Below are 21,496 nucleotides of genomic sequence, written 5' to 3'. Positions count from 1 at the left end.
TTCCCCTCACCAAAACTGAGCCTGACTTTTGAGAATTATTCAGCACCCTTGTGGAGAAGCTAGCATGACATGCGTAGTCAACATTTAGTACATATTGATAATTCAAAGTAAAAACATGCCTATTTCCACTTAAAACGTGCTCTGTAAATAAATGACATTACTTTATTTGACCAGGGAGCTGCTGGTGAGGACGGTCGTCCAGGACCTCCCGGCCCTCAGGGAGCCCGCGGACAGCCTGGTGTGATGGGATTCCCTGGTCCCAAGGGCGCAACTGTGAGTATTTTTATAAAAAGAAAATTTTGTGATCAAGATAAAGGCGTTATCTAGTTAGAGACATAGTTCACCTGTTTCATCATAATACATTTTGGGCCAGTTGAACTTGCTTGCTGTTTTGATTGTTTTATTCTTTTCTAAAAAAAATAAGTCCCTAAATTGAGAATAGAAACTCGTTCGTATGTTCAACACCTGGAGTACTGCCGAACAATTTCATGCCATTTGATGTGCACCCTCACAGTCACCCCATCTCCTCTCGAAATAGATGCATGACCAAGCAAATCAGCAGCGAGTCTGTGACTAACGGTTGCATTTTGTTTCTGTTGTGATTAGGGTGAGCCCGGCAAGTCTGGAGAGAAAGGACTGGGTGGAGCTCCTGGTCTCAGAGTAAGCTGTTTCCCTTTTCTGCTTTCAGATGGATCTCAAAATATACATATTCATATAAATCATGAATTAATCCGGTATAGAACATAACAAATGGCTTTTATGGACTATACAATTAAAAGAAAACAATATTTAAGAAAAATAAGAGTAGCTGTTAGACCATGTTTTCGGACATGCAGAGGTCGAAGAAGTATTCCCTTTACTATACCACAGTGTAAAAATACTCTGTTACAAGTAAAGTCCTGCATTAAAAATGTTAAGTAAGTATAATCAGAAAAATGTACTTTAAGTACACAAGTACCCAATACAGAAAAACCTAAAACAAAAAAGGAAACAAGAAAACAAAAAATATTTACAAAAAATACAAAATCAAAAAGGAAATCGAAAAAAGTTAGTAGAAACTCAAACTTATCACAAAAACAGAAAAACACCCCCAAAACACAATCATATTAAATAAAAAAAAATTACCCACACAATAGTTGGCAATTAATTTTCTTTTAATCAGCTAATTGATTAATCAATTAATTGTTTCAGCGGTACTTGAATAAACTTGTACTTTATAACATATGATGTTAAAAAACTCTTCTTATATTTTTATGCAAAAATGTGACTCAAGCTATCAGATAAATGCAGTGAAGTAAAGACTACAGTATTTTCCTCTGAAATGTAGTGGAGTAAGTATAAAGTGACATGAATAGTCAAGTAAAATGCAAGTACCTTAACTTTGTACTTAAGTATACATACATTCAACAACTGCAGACATGAGTATTATAATTAAACAGATGAAAGTGAACCTTTTTCTGCAGGTAGTTTTGTACTCTCTGGTTACTGTGACTCACTGATCCTGTTATTTCTGTGGTTCAGCTTCCACATAAGAAGCACGCTGAAAAGCTCAATTATAGCTATCAGATGTCTATCTACTTTATAGCATCACCTTTGGCTTAACTGTTGATATCCATCTATTTGTTTTTCCTCCTTCCTGCGTCTCCCTCCCTCCTCCCTCTCTTCCTTCCACGCCTCAGGGTCTGCCTGGCAAAGATGGAGAAACCGGCCCTGCTGGACCCCCTGGCCCTGCCGTACGTATCTCTACCTCCCCCATCCCACTCCATATAGCTTCAACACTGATATTATCTTCACGCCTTTTCACCGTCTGCATTTAGAAGCCACCTTCGGTATCTCTATTTCGCAGACTGCCTCGACGATAGTTCTCTTTGGAGAAAAAAAAAAAAGAAAGTCCTTGACATAAATGTCTGGACATTGTAAGATGGCATCACTGACGCACAGGCATTCAGCTGGTCTTTAAGTGTGCGTTTCAGTGCACTGAAGAAAATAAAGCTGGTTTAACCTGAAAAAAAAAACTGCAATATGTAAAACGTTCTGAATGATCACCTTGATGTTTAGTGATATCAGATACATAAATGCCAAAGTAACCACCACCTTAAACACATAAATCATGACATTCCTGACATTTAACGTATGACAGAAGTTGATCGTGACTATAGATTATGGATTATTTCTTTAGGGTCCTGCTGGAGAGAGAGGAGAGCAAGGACAGCCCGGTCCCTCAGGTTTCCAGGTGAGTCTACCTGCCCGAACCTTGACCTGTAATGACCTGTTAGAGTTTAGATATGAATGCAGCTGTTTCTCTAATTATGGCCGTGAGTGTACTATGATTTCTCATAGTATATAAATATTATGATGACCCACATGCTGATTCATTGTACACAAATTTGTAACAATTTTTGTTTATTTCAGACTCAGCGTTTGTTTTTGCTAACATCTTTTTTGTTTGTGTCCTGTGCTCAGGGTCTGCCTGGACCTCCTGGCCCCCCTGGTGAGGGAGGAAAGCCTGGAGACCAGGTGAGTGCACTTTCTTGGTGAAATATACAAGGTAAATTTATTAGTCTTTTTTTTTAACATAGTTTAGAGAAAAAAAGAAATTAAAATTAAATATAGTCCATTAAACTCAGTGAAAATCCTTATTGTATCATTGTTGATGTGTTTCCTTTGGAGCAGCTGTGTATTGTATGTTGTTTTGCTCCTGCAGCACTATGACACCCACAAGAGCTTTAACATTATTGTCAAGTTGTGTTTGAGAAAATTAAGACTTAAATAAAATAAAAGATTAATTAAAAAAAATAAAATTAGTTGCTTTTTTTTACCATATTTGCTGCCTCCAATGTTATTTCGTACTGTAGGAACATCTTGGTATTAAATAGCCGTTATGTATTTTTACAGTCGTCTTATCGTTCACATCATTTCTGTATCACTGTGAATGAAAAGTGTGACATAGAGCTGTTTATAACAAGGTCCATGTTCACCTTAGTATTTGCTTTTATACGTAACATATCCTGATAATATGTGTCACTCATAATTTTGAGTCAGCTGCTGTAACAGGATCAAGACTCTACCTCAGTCTATCACTAGTACAAACTGTAGTAGTTCCTTGTTTAAAGACACACGGCTTGACTTTTCATATACTGATCCTGCAAATGTCACTTTTCTTTCAGGGTGTCCCTGGAGAGGCTGGAGCTGCTGGTGCTACTGGACCCAGAGTAAGTTGACAGTCTGTAGTTAACCTCATTGTTGTTTGACTCACTCATTGTCGGACATGCAGTTGATTGTTGCTGCGTCGCCTTTCAGGGAGAGCGTGGTTTCCCCGGAGAGAGAGGAGCTGCCGGCCCTCAGGGTCTGCAGGGTCCTCGAGGTCTGCCAGGAACTCCTGGAACTGACGGACCCAAGGTGAGTCCAACATCTGGTCAGAAAGCATCAAATTATGAAAAGTTACCGCCTGAGGAGCAGCAGCAATAATGTGAGCATGTGATCAAACTATCATCACCTCAGATATTTGTGAGTTGAGCTGTGTTGACCACATTTAGTGTTTTCACCCCAAAAAAATGTTTATTTAATGTGGTAAGCCACCCAGATCCTGATACGTCTTGTCTAATGATTTTTAGTCAGTAGATGACAGAGTAATGGAAGTCTATATGGGGACCGCTGTATAAAATAGATCCTCTGATCAGTTTTCCTGAACATTTACATTAGGGATGTTCTTAACAAATATTTCCCCTGATGCTTATACAGAAACTTAGACTTAGACTAGATGACTAATCTAAAAGTAAGAAACCTCTCAGAAAATTCAGAACTTAGAAACTGGCACGGTCATTATACATGAGGGTTGCAACTAACAGTTATTTTCAGTTAAATCTTTTGATTATTTTACTTAATTAACAGACTGTCTGACCTATAAAAATTGAGAAACTGTTGAAAAATGTTGATCAGTGTTCCCTAAAGCCAAAGATGGCATCCTCAAATGTCTTGTTGTGTCCACAACCAAAAGATATTCATTTTACTATCACAGAGGAGTAAAGAACCAACAAATATTCACAATTAAGAAGCTAGGATCAGAGAACTGGGGCTTTATTTTAAAAAAAAATGACTCTGTAAAGATCAAATTAGTTGGCCATTACTTGAGAGCTGACAACTAACTGACTCTATTGCACAAGCAGTGTGTTCATAGAAGCTTACACACCAAAAATACAGGAAAAAATGAAGCAAAACATTTTATAGGATTGGTTGTGAGACAGTATTTCTTTAAGGAGAAAGGTCTCACCCCAAATGAAAAACACTCTAGAAACCTTGTGCAGTATATTTAAAATTTCAACAGAGGACTGCATTATTACTGTAGTAAGGATTTGCACGCTTCAAGACAGACAGTCAGGATCCGGCCAATTTATTGCCAAGTACGTTTTCACATACAAGGAATTTGTTTTGGCGTGTTGATGCATAACAAAACACAAACATAATATTAGAAATAAACTAAAGTATGGCAAACATCAATAAATTTAAAAAAAGAACAGAACAAAACGTCAATAAATATATAAAAAAATATGGTAATTTCTCATTACCTACATTCAAATACTACATTTAGGCAATTCATAAAATGCTAATATTTTAAAAAGAAATAAGGTCTTTTCTACATTATTAAACTGCTGGCAGGTAAGTGTATTTTGAATCAAGCCAGACAGTCACTTGCTTATCAGCCATCAACAAATTCCAGTCGCTGCAGTCAGTCGTCCCAACTGCACTGTGAGTGAAGGAAGAGCTCAAAGCGTCTGAAATTCTCACTTTTGGTCTGTTATCTGGTCAGATTTTAATCCCAGTTCAGGTTTTCTTCCCTGAAGGTCAGACAGGAGCAGACAGAGAGGATGAGGATTATAGTCGACATGATGGTGACGGAGGAGCAGACAGTATGAGGAGCTCCATTCTGAGAAAGATGCAGAGTGATTTGTTGCAAGAAACAAAGTGTACATTTGCCCCCTTCGGTGTGAATATATTGAGAGCCAACATGCCCCGTGGTTACAGCTTAATGAGTGCAGATATGCAGCTGAGCTGGTGTTTGTGTGTCTGATCTCCAGTCTGAGGCTGCAGTGGAAAACACTGCTGATAAGCCTGACGACTTCTGACCAGGAGTGGGCCCGCTGGAGCCACTTAAAAAAAATCAAAGTCTGCATTTCCCTCCTTTACCTTGGATTTGTTATGATTAAAAAATTATCTACTCAAAATGCAGAATTCAGTGTCAGAATCAAATCAAATGGAACATGTGGGAATAGAGATATTTTTATTGTTTAACTAATGAAGTTGATTTTTATGCACTTAAATAATTAAATTCTGTCTGCAAAGATGGCAAAAGGTTATATTATTCCAAAAACTGAACAACCTGTGTCAGGTGAATAATACTAAACTGAACTGTTTTTGGTTATTTTCATTCAGCCCTTTGCTGAACAGAGCATGTCGAAACAAAGATGGCCAGGGTCTATTGTTGAATAAGTACAAGCCTTCTCTCGCAAGTTTTATCATAGGCACGTAGGTCCTATACCAGAAAGTTTTGAGTATACTTAATACTTAATTTCCTGCATTCAGGGGAATTTTTATGCACCAATTTGTGCCTTTTCTACATCCAGTTACTGTGTAAATATCTTACATTTTGTTCAAATAAAAGTCCTCTGTCACTGTCATCTTTTATTGGGCGAGACAAACTTACATTGGAAATAATGAGGGGGAAGCGTCCTCTGCGTAAAAATATACACCTATGCCCCCTCAACCTGTGACAACACCCTTAATTAACTTTCGTGTCTGCTGTCGGTGCATATTCATTTATTCCTGCTCCACAATAGGGAGCCACTGGACCTGCTGGTGCTGGTGGAGCTCAGGGACCCCCCGGCCTGCAGGGTATGCCCGGAGAGAGAGGAGCTGCTGGCATCCCTGGACCCAAAGGAGACAGAGTAAGCCATAATGGCAACTAACGACTGAATATTTAAACTTTAAGTTGCATGTGTGCCTAAACTCCTGTCAGGTGACTGACTCGTGTTTATACTCCCTCAGGGTGACATCGGAGAGAAAGGACCTGAAGGTGCTCCTGGCAAAGATGGTGGCAGAGTGAGTGTTATTGTGTTAAGCAATAATTTCTCAGTGAGGCAGAAGCTCCTCTCGTGTATTGCATCATAAATGTTCAACCCTTTAAATCCTCAATTTCTTTTGGTCTGACAAAAAAAAATGTTATTTTGGGAAAAATTATTTCTAAACAAAACTCTCATGCCAAACTTTTTCAATTCTTTACACTCTTTTGCTGTTTCCAGGGTCTCACTGGTCCCATTGGGCCTCCTGGTCCTGCTGGTCCCAACGGTGAGAAGGTGAGTCATATCATTTTAATCATTATTTACTGTAGTTACTGGCAAGTTTTCACTATAATATTTCCCCCTGAAGTTTTTCATTAAACTTGGCGTTGAGTTGAATTTAAATGTCCCACTACAATACAAGTTGCAGCGTTCATACAGATAGAGGGATTCAAGATTCAAGGACTTTCTAGTAATTTTTCAAGCACTCAGTTTTATTATCGACATAAAAATGTTTTTTCCACAACCATCTGATGCAAGAGAGCTATACAAACATACAAACCAGTGCTCATAAATGGAGCAAACACATGATACCACAGGCTAATATTAACTTACTATAAATTAACTTGTTAGAATTTTTCAGCTGTGTGATTGGCAAAGGACAAAAAAGCAGGGAAATCTCAAGAGCAGAGCATGGAGCATCGATTACTCAGCTACTCCTTTAATCCCAAACTCGCATGTTCTCAAAAACACACCCGGTGATTGTGAATTCTCTTCACTGATATAGTTTGTGCACGAAATTTCATCTATATATTCTTTTTTTTTTTTTTACAACAAATAATTTCTTCACATTCACAAACCTGCATTTCTCCAGCAATTTTTGCCTTAATGTTTAAAGTGTAATTTACGAGCACACAATTACTGATCATTATTTTTTAAAAAGCTCAATATCTGATACTTTAAAACCATAAATAACTAATTTCAGACAACTAGATAAGTCTGGTGTGAGTGTTTTTGCAGGCTAACGAAACATCCTTGAGCTGATTATTTTCCAGCGTTTACCAGCCAGTAAATAGCCAGTAATAGCTGTACTTTTCAAGGACCAAGTAATAAAATGTCTAATTTTCAAAGTATTTACGTACTAACAATTCTGAGAGCCAAATTCAAGGACTTCAAGCACCTCAAGTATGACCCCTGAAGTTAACTGCATATCTGTCTGAATCTGTGTGTGTTGCTGATGTTACTGTGTTTTCTTACAGGGTGAATCTGGTCCTGCTGGTCCTTCTGGAGCTCCTGGTACCCGCGGCGCTCCTGTAAGTGTCACAGTTTAACTCGAGTTATTCATTCCTAAAAACAGGATGGCACTGTCAATGTAAAAAAAAAAAAATTGAAGTGAGATATACAATAAATAAACATCACTCAGTAGTAGTTTTTTTCTTCAGAGCAAATCATTTTGTAAGATTATACATTATGAGTATAAAATAATCACTGTATATGTTTTTAACCCATTTCTCACACTTTCAGTCAACATTGCAGCCTGACTAACCTCTGAATGTGTGTTGCCTCTCTTTCTTCCTCTTCCTCCTCAGGGTGACAGGGGTGAGACTGGACCTCCTGGGCCTGCTGGATTTGCTGGACCTCCTGTAAGTAACATCAATAACACCAACCAGCACTTAGCTCTGCAGAAATCTGAAAAACATGGACTCCAGGGCCTTTAACTAAATGTCAGCACATGTAGTCTGTGGCCGTGTGGTCCTGTTCTGGGTCTGGACATGTTAGCATGTTTTAAAAAATGATTTAAGTTTTTAAAACAAGTTTTACTGTAGTTCTCTTCCTAGAACGCCATTCGGTCATATTTACTATTACTCACAGTTTAAAGTGCTGTTTTTAACTCTGGACAAAGACGGCTGATTTTTGAGTCTCATATCCAGGTCATCAAATACAGATACTTTGGGTTGGTGGTTCAGTCCAACTACCAACACAAAGCGTTGGTTTTGGGAGTTTTATTTATTTTAGATTTTATCAGGATGTCCCATTGAGATCAAAAAGCCTTACAGCTGTGCAAAATAGCAACATATTAAAATACCATAAATACAGTGTAAAAATAATATAAAATCAAAAAGAGGAACAGCTGTTACTTATGATGGAATGGGACTCATCATTTAAAGAGTGTAAATTTATAACACCTCATCTTTCATGATCTGAAACGAACTATGTGAAGAACAGGACTGAGAAATAGCATCAAACCAGTGGCTTGACTTCTAAAATGAAGCTGAATAACACTCAGTATACGTAGTGTGAATTGAATCTAAAAACACAAAATGTTGCACAGTAAAACTTGTGACACTAAGTTAGTAAGTAAGATATTAAGCGCAGTCGTTATTAGCTTATCCAATATTGTAAATGAATACGATTAAAGTATCTGATTAAAGCACATTAGATATACAAAACAATCTCAACATCTTGATGATAAACAATTAAAGTTGCAATATTATTGTATTGTCTTTCTAAAAAAAACTGATACAAGCGCTCGCCTTGTGTATCGTTACCTGCAAAGTGAGACTCCTGCGTAAATGGATTATTTTGTTCCACCAAGAGTCACGAGCAAGAGACGACATCATGACAGCGTTTATTTCAAACCTGTCTATTATTACCTGGTATCACTTGGTTATCTAATAGTCTTTACTTCTGTTTCAGGCCTCTGTGAATCATTTTGTATCTTGACACGTCTCTCATCTACCTCAGTGTATTTATTCTGCAGAGAGAAATTAGTGTGTAGACAGTCTGAAGTCTTCACATCACTCATCCGTTTAGATCCTCTCAGAAACTCCAGGCAGACATCACATGAATGTTTTTAATAAGCTGCATCCTTTCAAACAGATTTCCCTCAATAGCTTTGTGACAACCCAATTCATCACACTTTTTCTCTCTCTTGGTTGCCCTATGATTAATTATTGAATTTATATCAGTATGAATAACAAGACAAGGTGTCTATGTCATTTTTGGTTCACAGCTCACAGACTGTAACATCACGGCTCATCAACACACAGACTGAAAACAGACACGAGTGCTATATAAAACATCAGCAGCTCTTGTTTAATATTTTGAAATAAGGGATCACACCTCTGTCTCACTCACTTCAATCTCAGTCAAGTTTTGTGTGAAAGAAAAATCATGAAAGACAGAAAAGTGAAGGAAAACTCAGTTTTTGAGTATATTTTCCTCTACATTAAAGTCAGTAAAAAGCATTTTTCCAGAGACACAGAGGACATGTAGCCCACCTACTCAATTTAAAATTTATCACTGAATTATCATGCATGTTAACATTAATATAATGGGAGAATATCTTCACATGGGAGGTGAATTGGTGAAGGTCTCATGAAATATAAAATAAAATATATCCACTGTAACTAACAAATAAGAGCATGTGACTCTCGACTAGTGTGCAGAAAGGAGTGGTTAGCCTAATGTAGCTTTACTGTTATTGTGAGCTCAGAACTCACATTTACACTTAACTAAGCTAAAACCTGGAGTTTGCCACTTTGACACATATTTTAGAACACAAATAAATTTTAGACCACATAGATTTGATGAAATAAACATGGAAATATTGTGAACCACACCTTTAAGCCTCACTGGTGACCCACTAAAATAAAGCAAAAATAAAAGTACCCACATTTTTTATAATACATTTCAGTTTGTGGCACCACAGTGTTAGCACGCTTGTATGAGCTCATTGAAATCCTCAAGAAATATATTGTCTGTAATCACTGTTCCTTTATCTTAGAAAGTGGTTGATCTGAAACCCATCCTAAGAATTTAAGAAAAGCATTTTAAATTATACACAAATGCTATCCTGTAAATTTTGTTATTTAAAGATACATTCTTGACATGGATGCCAAATGCACCTTCTCTAACAACATGGTAGAAACTTTAGCACGCTTATTTTTTCAATGTGCACATGTGACTATCATCTAGACTGATTTTCAGATGGACCTCTGAAGACATTTTGGCATTTCACCAAAAGAATCGAATTTGTTATTAATATTAAACAATCCAAATTTCTCCAAGAATAAACAGTATATAATTAATTTTCCTTATTATTTTAGCAAGACTCTAGATTTATACATTTTTTTAAAGAAATTGCCCTCATATACCAAAACCAGCTCAAGATGCATACCTTAAAACATTTTTTTCCTACTTCTAAAATAATTAGGTCAAACCCTGTGTGTGTTCATCGTTTTTCCTATTATCTTAAAATATATATTGATTATCATACCATGTGCATTAGCTTACCTACAATATTGAAAAAAAATGCAACTGGATGTAAAATCGAACACTTACTTTAGTTATTGTTAAAAGGGAGGATTTTACATTTAAAGCCTACTTCTATTAAAAATGGCTTCAATTCTTAATTATAGTGATTAAACATTTGTTCAACCAAAAGTAACGCTTGTTTTCTTTCCTTTAAGGGTCATTCTGAGTGATACTGATAAAATAATTCTTTAATATCGTGAAACCGTGATATTTTCTGAGACTGTTATCTTACTGTATGTACCGTTTTTAATGTTTTTTGAAAAAAGAAAAGCGTCCTGATGCTCTGACCTACTGAAAACCTCCGTGGTCTCCTCCAGCACGCAGCGGCCAGACCTAAACACGTCTGCTGCAGCAGCATGTGGCGGCGGCGTCTGACGCACACTACCCAGAAATGTATAAAACAATGAATCTCCGAGCTTTTAAGCATTAATGTTCATATTTTTACAGATTTCGTTGTCCATACTCACTCAGAAACTCGGTGACAAAAGGGATTTCCCGCATGGAGTCTCTCCTACCAGCTAAGCAGGGCAATGGCCAAATAGCAACACCTGGCTAGGCCGTTTGCGCCAAATTAAGACAATAACTCACTGAAAACGGCTCCATAACACGCTCTTTCTCCCTGCTATAGATTACACACTAATGTGAAAAAACACTGGATCTTTACTTGATAGGAAAAAGTAAAATAACAGACTGTACTGAACTTAAGACTAGCTCCTTTGACTTCACATCCGCTTTCTTCACTTTGTTTTTCCTCTTTTCTTAGTCCCGCCCTGTCAAAGAGGCCGAGTAGGTCAAGATGTTCACACCTCTGATCGGCACTGAGTGGCTCATAACAAACCTGCCACCCAATGTACACACAAGAACAAGGGCCGGAGACGTTCAAGAGCTTCTCAAAACATAGGACATGTCAACATCTTCCAAAAACTAGAAATATATCAACATTAAAGTTATTACACACCAGTAATCATAGAGCCAGCCCATATTTAAAGAAATATTGTGTTTTTGTAAACAGAAATACATATGAAAAAAACAACAGCATGCAAACAATGAGCAAGAAAGGAACAAATGAACCAAAAACTATTAAGAAAATTAGTAAAAAGCACAAGAAAATTACCTGTTACTACTAGTACTACCACTACTATTTCTACTACTACTACTACTACTACTACTACTACTACTACTACTGCTACTACTACTACTACTAATAATAATAATAATAATAATAATAATAATAATAATAATAACAATAATAATAATAATAATAATAACTTTGTTTGTGCTTTGACACACAAAGCAAAAGTAAATTTGGGATACAGAGAAGGCAATGTAACAACAAAAAGCCAAACAATCTAAACTAGGGAAGAGTTGGAAAAATTAAAACAAGAGTACAAATAAGGCAAGATGCAGGACGCAAAATGTCAATTTAAAAAAGTACAAACGAATAGACCAGACACATCATAAAACAACAAAAGTAATAATATGATAAATAAAAGGAAATTAAAGAAATTAAACAAATAAAATAGGTAAAATAGATGAAAAATAATAAAAAGATGACATCACATAAAAGAGTTTATAAATGGGTTTTAGTTGGTAAACAAAACCACAAAAAAAGAAAATAAGTTGACAAAAAAAACAAGGCAAACAAAATGTATTCAAAAGTGCTCAAAGAACTTTTAATAATTCTGTAACATAATTTCAAACATGTAATATTATTATTATAAATACATTTTTTTCCCTAGCGTTTTCTCTTTTTTTCTACAGACATTTTTCCATAGCTTTTCAAAAAATGATTACCCTAAATTAACAAATTTCGTGCAGTTTGTGGAACATATCTTACCAAGTTGCTCCTCGACTTTTTTTTACATTTTTGAAAGAGGTCACACCAATTTGCTCAGGATTCAAAGTTTTGAGTACTTGTGAAAGGCATCTGAAAGCAGCACACACAAAGTGATGTTGCTCCAGGTTTCAAAGAATTAAACTGACCTTTATGTGTGAAGTCAGTGGAGTGCCCATTTAACCAAATTTATTTGATGAAATCAAGAAGCATCACGTAAACATCTGTAAAATCACAGATTGACGTATTTCATTCGTTCACCTGTTTTGCCTTTTTATTTCAGGGTGCTGACGGTCAGCCAGGCACTAAGGGAGAGCAGGGAGAATCTGGACAGAAGGGTGACGCTGGTGCCCCTGGACCCCAAGGACCCTCTGGTGCCCCTGGACCTGCAGTGGGTGTTTTTGTTTTTTTTATGGACTTTGCTTGAATCCTAAACAATGAGGGTTAACACCAAAGTGGTGGATGTTTCCGACCTTGTGAATTTTTCTATTTAAAACATTATGCAACAAGAAGGCAGACACTTACTGACAATCAGAGAAGAAATGTTTTATCTATGCTGAAACTGACAGAAAATTCCTTGAGGTGGGATAAACATCAAGTCAAAAGGAAAACTTAATAAAAAGCAACTGAAGCAGACAAACCCCACTCAAAACCAAACAGATTCAAACAAGCATTTAATATTAGTTATTCATAAAACATAAAATATATGTCAGACAGTCATGTACAGTATGTTTTCTGTTCTAGGGTCCTACTGGTGTTTCTGGACCTAAAGGTGCTCGTGGTGCTCAGGGACCTCCTGTAAGTGGCCTTTTGAAAATATCTTTATCTTCAGCAGTGTTTTACTTTTGATTCACAGTAGAATATACACATTTTGTCACATTATTTCTGTTTTTTTGTAACTTAATCTTTCTCTTTTAGGGTGCCACTGGTTTCCCTGGAGCTGCTGGACGAGTTGGACCCCCAGGTCCCAATGTAAGTCCACAACTATATGCACTTGGCTGGGTCCATAACCATACAAATAATATCCATAAGATGCTGATATTGTTGGTTTTTGTTTTTTGTGGGGTAATTTATCTATTTGAGAAGGGATAATGTACATTAATCCACATTGAGATAGTGCCTGATGTCATCCTAAAATAATAAAAAGAAATATGATCTAAAGATACAATGTGTACAATGGTTAAGACAAACATCATTAAGATAAAAAGGCACACAATGTAGTTAAACTTGTACAAGTTAAGTATATAACACGATTTGACAATATGAGTGGATAAAATCCAGATAGCAGATGATGCAAGTACAGTGTGAGTATAGTCATTTTATATCACATATCTTATTGGGTTTTTTTTTTTCAAATTGTTTGTTGTTTTTGCAGTCGGACATATTTTTACATAGACTTAAAAAACAAACCAAATTCAGTCTTTGGTATCCACTGTAGAGACAGTATAATTATTATTCATTCTCCATATTAAATTGTGTATGTGTTAAGTTAAATGTGCTTCATTTATGTTTTAACAAGCAAGGTGCAGCAGAGCAGATACAGGAATGTTTTCTTAATGCCACCTGACTTACTGTCACTTAAGACTCCTTTTTAATTTGCACCTGTGCAACATTTATTCACACAGTTTCAACACCTTCACACCACCGAAACAGTATGTCTGACACAGTGGCAGCTGTTGACTGCTAATATGAAATATGTGTTATTAAAAGTTATCTGAAAATGTTTTATATATTAATATCTCATATTTCGAATTTTATTTATTCAATTTTCAGATACATTTTCAACATATATGAATTTAACCATAATTATTACATCAAACAAAAGCACTGCAGGCAGGCCAGTCTAATACTCAAACTCTTTTACTGTGAAGTCACGCTGTTGATTTATTGAAACTTAATTAATTAATTCATTGTGTATGTGAAGCGCTTTGAAATTGCATGTTTTATTGCTGTATAAATAAAGCTTTACTTACTTAATTACTTGTAACTTGTGCAGAACGTGGCTTGGCATAGTCTCGCTGGAATAAGCAGGGACGTCTGTGAGAAGACATATGCTGCTCCAAAACCTGTGTACACCACAGACTTTATCTGTATTACAATGTCATGTTATTTCACTGTCACTTCATTTCGTGTATCTTAAGTCATCCTTCTCACATGTTGTAGGGTAATCCTGGACCTGCTGGTCCTGCCGGCCCTCCTGGTAAAGATGGACCCAAGGGTGTGAGGGGAGATGGTGGACCCCCAGGCAGACAGGGTGACGCTGGGCTCCGCGGTCCTGCTGGCCCTTCTGGAGAGAAGGGAGATGCAGGAGAGGATGGTCCCCCTGTGAGTTTGTCATACCTTTATCATATTCCTATGCTTAAGACACTTCTGGGCTTTTACATAAAGCTATAACTTCTTGACCTTGTGACACCTGAAATGCCACTCCAATCCCTAGAGCACCCACATGTTTAGCCACGCTCTCTCATCCTCTCCAGACAGCACATCTCCTTGAGCAAGTCAAGGTGAACACAGGTGTCCATTATGGAGAGAAAAAAAATGTTAAATGTGTTTGTTTTCTACATTTCTGTCGACTTTTACGTAGCCCTGTCAGCCGAAAGAGCCAATTTCATCAGTAATGGACAGCAGCCGAACACACTCTCCATTAATACACAGAGCTGTCAGTGTCCATCACAGACTCTAATAGCAGACCAAGACATATGACAGCACGGGGCAGCACAGGCTCAGTGACAGACTAATGACAGGACCCCAAGCTTTTACCTTGCCATGCTATACACATACACACACACATGCCCCTCATAAAAGTGTGACGAGTGCCGGTCAAGATAATGACACATCACAGATGATTGCACACTCACACATAGAGATAGCTGCGGAGGTGACGCTCTTCCCATCTATAGATGACATATATGAAATCTTGAACCATTTATCAACACATCAAAGTGTTTGTCAGCTGAATGATTAGATCTCAGCTGTCACTTAGCATTTATAGTGAGCATGGGTTAAGGGAGCTTTTACTGTTGCACCACAGGACATGTGGCAGACTCTGTCACAGTGTGGATGAAGTGATGGAGAGATTGATTTGTGTTGTTGTGAAGATCTCAGGTGGAGAAAATGACATGAGATATAAATCAAGTAGAGAAACAGAATGAATGAAGCGTAATAACACAAAAGAAAGAACAGACCACAGATAAAACTTACTGGAGCAATCTTAAAGTTGGATAGCTTTGCACTCTCAAATACATGTCAGCAAATGTCGGCCTCTGGAAGTCACTGCTTCTGATCAAGAAGTAATCCGGCAGATAACCCCCTTAAAACCATAAATTATAATTTTCAAACTTAAACGTGTTTATGAATTAAATGAGCAGAATACAACGTGTTAATGAGCTTTAGAGGTGCTGGTAGGTACAAGCTAAGCCAACCAACTGCTGATTGTTGCTTCATCTTTACGTACAGACATGAGAGTGGCATTGAGTGAATAAGCATGTTTCCAAAAATGTCACACTATTCCTCCTGGAGATAGTTGCCCTCTTGTGTTGGATACTGTTGTGCAATTGGCTAAAAAAAATCCTTGCGATGTAAAAAGGAACGAAAGTCTTCAGACCGTTAACACCATCCACGTGAAAAAAAAAAATTAGAGGAGGAAGTTTTTTTTGTTCATTTCAAGAATAAAATCAAAATTCCGCGAAAAAAAGCGAAATACCATTTAAAGAAAAAAACTTGACGATTCAAGATTTAGTTAAACTTTTAAAAATAGGTCAAACCAATAGCATTTGCACAGATGGCTGCCTCTAAAAATGCCTTGTGTAAACAAAGTGGTAAAATTACATAAAAGAAAAAGAAAAAAGAAATTGTGGTGTAATAAAAACTGTGTCTATTCAGAATATATCATTGTATAATAGATTTCTTTCAGGTGAATTGGATACGGCATCTATGTCAGTAAAAAGACAATTCACTATAGAAATGCCAAAGAGGTGATGTATTAATGAGAGGTTGTTTAGAAACTGTTGTGTCACTGTTACAGTTCAACACAGTCCACCAGAGAGAATCAGAATTGACCCAAAAAGCATAGTATTCTCCATAGTATAAGTGTATACAGTCTATAATTTAAAGATTGTTTCATGTGTGGGGAAAAAATAGCAAATTATCTTACTGTTGATACAATTACCACACATTAATTTTCCTTCTTCTCCTCTCAGGGTCCTCTTGGTCCTTCAGGTCCTCAGGGTTTGGCTGGTCAGCGCGGTATCGTTGGTCTGCCCGGACAGCGTGGTGAGAGAGGTTTCCCTGGTCTGCCTGGACCTTCTGTAAGTTACATCCTTTTTGCTTCATCAAATAGATTAATGTGCAAATCAGAGCAGCAACCTACAGTTATTTTCATCACCTAATGACCTCAGAGCCTATTGATTAAGTGTTCTTTCTGACTATATTTGTCTTATGTGATTGTTTCTTCGTAACTAATTGCAGCTGGAGAAAACACGTGTGTCTCTTTGCTTGCCTTTTTACGTGCATTGCTTCCTTGCTGCCACTTTGACATTTAATGGTTCAAATACTCACCCAGTTAACTGAGAATATAACTGGCAGATTAAATGGTGCTGAACATAACAGTTAGCCGCAGATCAACACAATAATATAATGCAGTCAAATGGAGAAAAGCAGTCAGTTCTCACAATTGAAAGAATAAAATTCAAAAATATTGATAAAGGACTATATGATGATCAAAATTGTTGTCAATTTTTGGGCTGCACGATATGAGGAAAACATGCGACATTAAACATTATTTAATATTGCAATAACAATATTACTTGTGATAAACATATCAAAATGCTGTCAGTTCTGCATTTCCGCTGCTTTAAACATCATGCTAAAACACAACAAATTGCTTGTTGAATTAAAAAATTTTTTTTTTTTCTAACAATCTTTCATTGAACAAATTTAGCATTGAACTGAACACAAAAAACTTTTTGTGTTCAGTTCGATTTTTAAATTTTTTTTTTTTCTATTTTTGATCGCAGTGCTACTGAAACACTCTTTTAGCTAATTAAAAAAGTGCAATATCACAGTCTTTCCCAATATAAAAAAAAAACCATTTTTTTTGTGCAGCCCATATTTACAAAGTGCCTGTCAATCAGCTAAGTGTTTCAGTGCTGGAGCTAAGCACTATAACTCTCACTGCAGTGTTTATAGGTTGAAGAGAGGATTACTAAACATTGGATCTCTCTTTCAACTGCTATGAGTGACATACTGCCAACTACTAACCTTAAAAAACAAGAGAGGCTGTTTACTAAATACATGAATCTACCCTAATAGCACAAAGCCTAATGTTTAGCACAAGAGTTGAAAGAGACGGACTGTGGACTGTCAGTCTGCCGTGGCCTAAATGGATCACAGTCGCATCACGTCTCGCATGAGAGCAGCCAGGACTTTTCTCCTGGTGAACTGACGCCATTTGATGTACAGTGTGACATGTGACAAGAAGCCTCCCCTGCTCACATCTCGCTCTATTTGATATGTGACACAAGCCATGTCCCTGACTTACAGCATCTCAGTGGGCATGTCCTTACCGTTAATTATTCATCAATACGCATGAAAGGGATGCCAAGACAGAAGTGCCAAAACACACCCAGGATGTTTCAAGCAGAGAACATGCTTTTAATAGCAAACATTTCAACTGCAGATAAAGTTTATGTTTTGTTTTGTTGTTTTCTGCAAGTTTGGTCCCTCTGAAGGCAGCGGGTGCTCACAGTTTTCACCTCATACCACTGTTTCTCAATTGAGGAAAAAATTTGTGCCATGTTCTATAAAGAAGTTTAGCAATCAATTTTCAGGTCACTGCTTGTCATCTGGCTTGGTCATGGAGAAATTAGCATTTCAGATGAGCTGTGTAAGAGATAATTGATGGTTTTCTCCTTCATTAAGACGTCAACATGAAACTTTCCAACACCTGACTGGACCAACACAACATCACTATACATCACCACTAGTGGACTAATCGTGCACATCCTTAGTCCTTATCTCCATCTGAGTGGATGAGTTACATCAGGAGTTGTATCTCTGGTTAAAGGTGCATTATGTAAGCCAGTCCAACCGAATGTGGGGCAGTTTTTCATCCGTTAAATGTCAGTCTATTACTGTGTCCATACAACCACAATTTACAGTCACCAGTCATAAATAAAGGCAACTCATAACTGACAGCGAAGCAGGAATATAGCCAGTCAAAATCAGGCTGCTATCTTATGATCTTCATGTGTGGCGTTTGTGTATGGTTTACTTTATAGCTCAGTTTTAGCAACGCCACTGTAACAAGAAAACAGTCACATCACACCATTTGAAAAGTTTATCGCAAACCGTGTTGTCATTAGTTACACTAAAGATATGTTTCAGTAAATAGCCAATGTTAGATGCTACTTACCAATCAAAAAGAGTTCAGCATCAAACTAAATATTTTTACTGTCCAAGAGCTGTCTCCAGTGTTACAAAGCTACACCAATATTTACTCTACTTTTGCTTCCTCTTTCATCGCTTCTTGTCTTTGCTGTGGAGCATTGCTTCTTCCGGGAGCTGTTTGTGATGGGATAACGGTCATTTTCTTTTCTGAGCTTCTGCCATCACTGTGTTTTTTACACACTTATTACTTCACTGAGACTGTAACTTCTGTGCTGTATCCATTGACCTTGTGCTCTGGCCAGCTCAACTTCCTCATCATCTCCTGTGACACAATAGAGGCGACAGTGACTCACTATCGCCTCTCAGGCCAGGATGTATTATAACAGAAGGGACAGTGCGTCCCTGGCTGCTTAGCAGTGGATATCTCTGCAATTCAATACATAGGCATCTTGGACATAACATCAAAGGTGTTACTTCTTCACACTGTGTTTATAGGGTTTGTTTGTTCTTTTTCAATGTTTTAAACTAAAATTATGTCCAGATCTTACTTAATGCACCTTTAACTTGTGATGTCTTATGATTTAACAAATTTAGCATATATGTGGTACTGAGGTCTCTCCTCTCCTCTCAGGGTGAGCCTGGAAAGCAGGGAGCTCCTGGTGGCAGTGGAGACCGCGGACCCCCTGGACCTGTCGGACCACCTGGACTCACTGGACCTGCAGGAGAGCCTGGCAGAGAGGTAACAGCATTGGCAACACACAGCATTGCGTGATTCATATCTGCCACATTGTATTTAGTCTGTTTATGTCCTATGACTGAAATCCAGAATATTGTCCTTGAAGCCAAGTCGATTAAAATTTGCTGCTATTTGCATCACGTATACATTTGCATTGTGTTTACACCTTATTATTAATGTGTTTTGCTGGAGCAGGGTTCATTATGCAGCTAATCGGTATTCAATAGGACAGCTGGCTTGGTGGAGGTAGAAGCTATTAACACTCAATATTGTCATGTGACAGGGCAACCCTGGATCTGATGGACCTCCTGGTAGAGATGGCGCTACTGGAATCAAGGTGAGAGAAACACAATTATGCCACATAAGACACACTAGATCAAAACCTCTGTGTTGGAGGATGCTGTTCCTGCTCTGTGTTGTTAGTTTTCAAATGAGCTGTTGCTGAGGATAGGAATTATGCTCTTATGTGTTGCAAATGTGGTGAAATTTGAATTGCATTAGTGACAGGAATAGATCTGTAATTCAACTGGCTGACAACGCCAGCTATTTCAAATTATGTAAACCTGCAGCAGGAGGGTTTCCACTTAGTGTGTTTCGCCTAATTTCCCCACATCGGTTGAATATTAGTATTATTTATGAGCCAAGCCAATCAGGAGTCCCGCATCTAAAACTGCCTGTAAAATGTGGAACACGGTATCATTAACCTTTTTATTTAAATACCCAATCAACATTTTTTTCATGTTCTTCATGCATCTGAAATCATACTGAGTAACTGTGTACACACAAAGGACATTAATATTCTCCACACAATATTATTACTATTATTATCTCAACCTTTCAATTTCTAAACCTGTCTGCTGCTGTGTTCTCTGTGCCGCAGGGTGATCGCGGTAACACTGGTCCTGCTGGTGCTCCTGGTGCTCCGGGCGCTCCCGGTGCTGCTGGCCCAGTTGGTCCCACTGGCAAGCAGGGTGACAGAGGAGAGGCTGTGAGTAATAACTCTAACACTTGTGACATAATCTTTTTTAAAAACAGTGACGTCTCTTTTCAAGAGTGAAGTTTGTTTTTTCCTGTTGAAATAGCAGCATCATTGAGAAGATTAGGTTTTTCACCTGCTGGAAAAAGCTGAAGTACAGAGGAAGACGTCTCAAGTGTTTTATCCTTGATTAACTGACCTGTGGTTGAAGTGAAGAAATAATCTCTGTGTTTACTTTTCTCATATACAAAAAATGTATTCAGTGTATAGCCGCAGAGATTTTATACTGATTTAACATTATTTAATCTTTAAATGCACCTCAGTGCAAATGTGTCTTATTTTAGAAGACATATTTGAAGTGTTAGAAAGTTGCACTCTGTTCTTAAGTCATAACAGTGCTGACTGAGTGATAGCGGCAGATGATCACACACTAGAAATAAAGTATATTTACACTGACTTGAAAAATGTAAAAAAAAAAAAAAAAAAAAAAAAAAAAAAAAACCTAAAAGAAAACACAGGAAATTATGGTAGCAATCCATAAGCATTTACAAATCATTTAAACATACAGTATACATGACAGTAAATGGGATCTGTCTGTTCAAAGCCGTTCTTCAGTAATTAGGGTTTGTACTGTAACATGACCACCTTCCTTTGTTTTTTTCTCACAGGGTGCACAAGGACCTGCTGGACCTCCAGGACCTGCTGGAGCCAGAGGAATGCCTGTATGTATCTTTCTTTTTTTTCCTTCTAATCTGAACATGCACAGGATTATTATAGAACAAAAGTGAAAACAGAATTGGTGTATCCATTGCAAAAGTGATATAAAACCCTGAAAGTCAGCCTGTCTTTTCTACGACAGAATTGCTAAAATCATGCTGTTTTCAGGGTTTCTGCACAGATCGTAAAAGTACAGAATAAGAACAACACAAAGAAGAGTTTGTCACAGCCTGTAAAACAGTTCTGCCCCAACAAGTGTTTTATAACTTCCTTTTTGAGCCAAGATGTTTGACAGTAAACTTTTACCTGACTAACTGTGTAGGAGTGTGGACTGAATGGCCACAATATAAGCATCTAGTTATTAGTACTCAGATGTCAAATACGGTATGACAAATTAACCAAGTAGTCTAGTTGAGTCTGGAAAAATGTGGAATTTTGAAATGGCAAATGTGTAGAAAGCCCTTTGTTCTAATGCA

General features: G+C 37.4%; 1 protein-coding gene and 1 long non-coding RNA gene across 4 annotated transcripts in view; one reads left to right on the top strand and one right to left on the bottom strand.

Annotated features, from left to right (window-relative positions):
• The window catches only part of col2a1b (collagen, type II, alpha 1b), a 65,044-nt gene that overhangs the window by 37,910 nt on the left and 5,638 nt on the right, over window positions 1–21,496 (top strand). For both annotated transcript variants that reach the window (XM_042506010.1, XM_042506001.1), the window contains 21 exons: window positions 175–273; window positions 607–660; window positions 1,680–1,733; window positions 2,180–2,233; window positions 2,464–2,517; window positions 3,168–3,212; window positions 3,301–3,399; window positions 5,835–5,942; window positions 6,043–6,096; window positions 6,297–6,350; window positions 7,313–7,366; window positions 7,643–7,696; window positions 12,488–12,595; window positions 12,949–13,002; window positions 13,123–13,176; window positions 14,368–14,529; window positions 16,404–16,511; window positions 19,223–19,330; window positions 19,611–19,664; window positions 20,208–20,315; window positions 20,972–21,025. In XM_042506010.1, coding sequence (XP_042361944.1) covers window positions 175–273; window positions 607–660; window positions 1,680–1,733; window positions 2,180–2,233; window positions 2,464–2,517; window positions 3,168–3,212; window positions 3,301–3,399; window positions 5,835–5,942; window positions 6,043–6,096; window positions 6,297–6,350; window positions 7,313–7,366; window positions 7,643–7,696; window positions 12,488–12,595; window positions 12,949–13,002; window positions 13,123–13,176; window positions 14,368–14,529; window positions 16,404–16,511; window positions 19,223–19,330; window positions 19,611–19,664; window positions 20,208–20,315; window positions 20,972–21,025 — 1,593 coding nt within the window. The remainder of the gene's footprint in view (window positions 1–174; window positions 274–606; window positions 661–1,679; window positions 1,734–2,179; window positions 2,234–2,463; window positions 2,518–3,167; window positions 3,213–3,300; window positions 3,400–5,834; window positions 5,943–6,042; window positions 6,097–6,296; window positions 6,351–7,312; window positions 7,367–7,642; window positions 7,697–12,487; window positions 12,596–12,948; window positions 13,003–13,122; window positions 13,177–14,367; window positions 14,530–16,403; window positions 16,512–19,222; window positions 19,331–19,610; window positions 19,665–20,207; window positions 20,316–20,971; window positions 21,026–21,496) is intronic.
• Window positions 3,349–11,171, bottom strand: LOC121957440. Of its 2 annotated transcripts, none has more exons than XR_006106776.1 (4): window positions 10,838–11,171; window positions 7,600–7,694; window positions 7,311–7,364; window positions 3,349–3,412 (listed from the first exon to the last, which is right to left on the bottom strand). It is a non-coding gene; the product is annotated as an uncharacterized LOC121957440 (long non-coding RNA). The 2 variants fall into 2 exon arrangements; XR_006106777.1 differs by lacking the exon at window positions 3,349–3,412 and adding an exon at window positions 4,788–4,835.

Source organism: Plectropomus leopardus, chromosome 2 (genome assembly GCF_008729295.1).
Source record: "Plectropomus leopardus isolate mb chromosome 2, YSFRI_Pleo_2.0, whole genome shotgun sequence".
In the NCBI taxonomy this organism is placed as follows: Eukaryota; Metazoa; Chordata; class Actinopteri; order Perciformes; family Serranidae; genus Plectropomus; species Plectropomus leopardus.
Note: the sequence above shows the minus strand (reverse complement) of the source record. Positions and strands in the feature narration are given on the sequence as shown.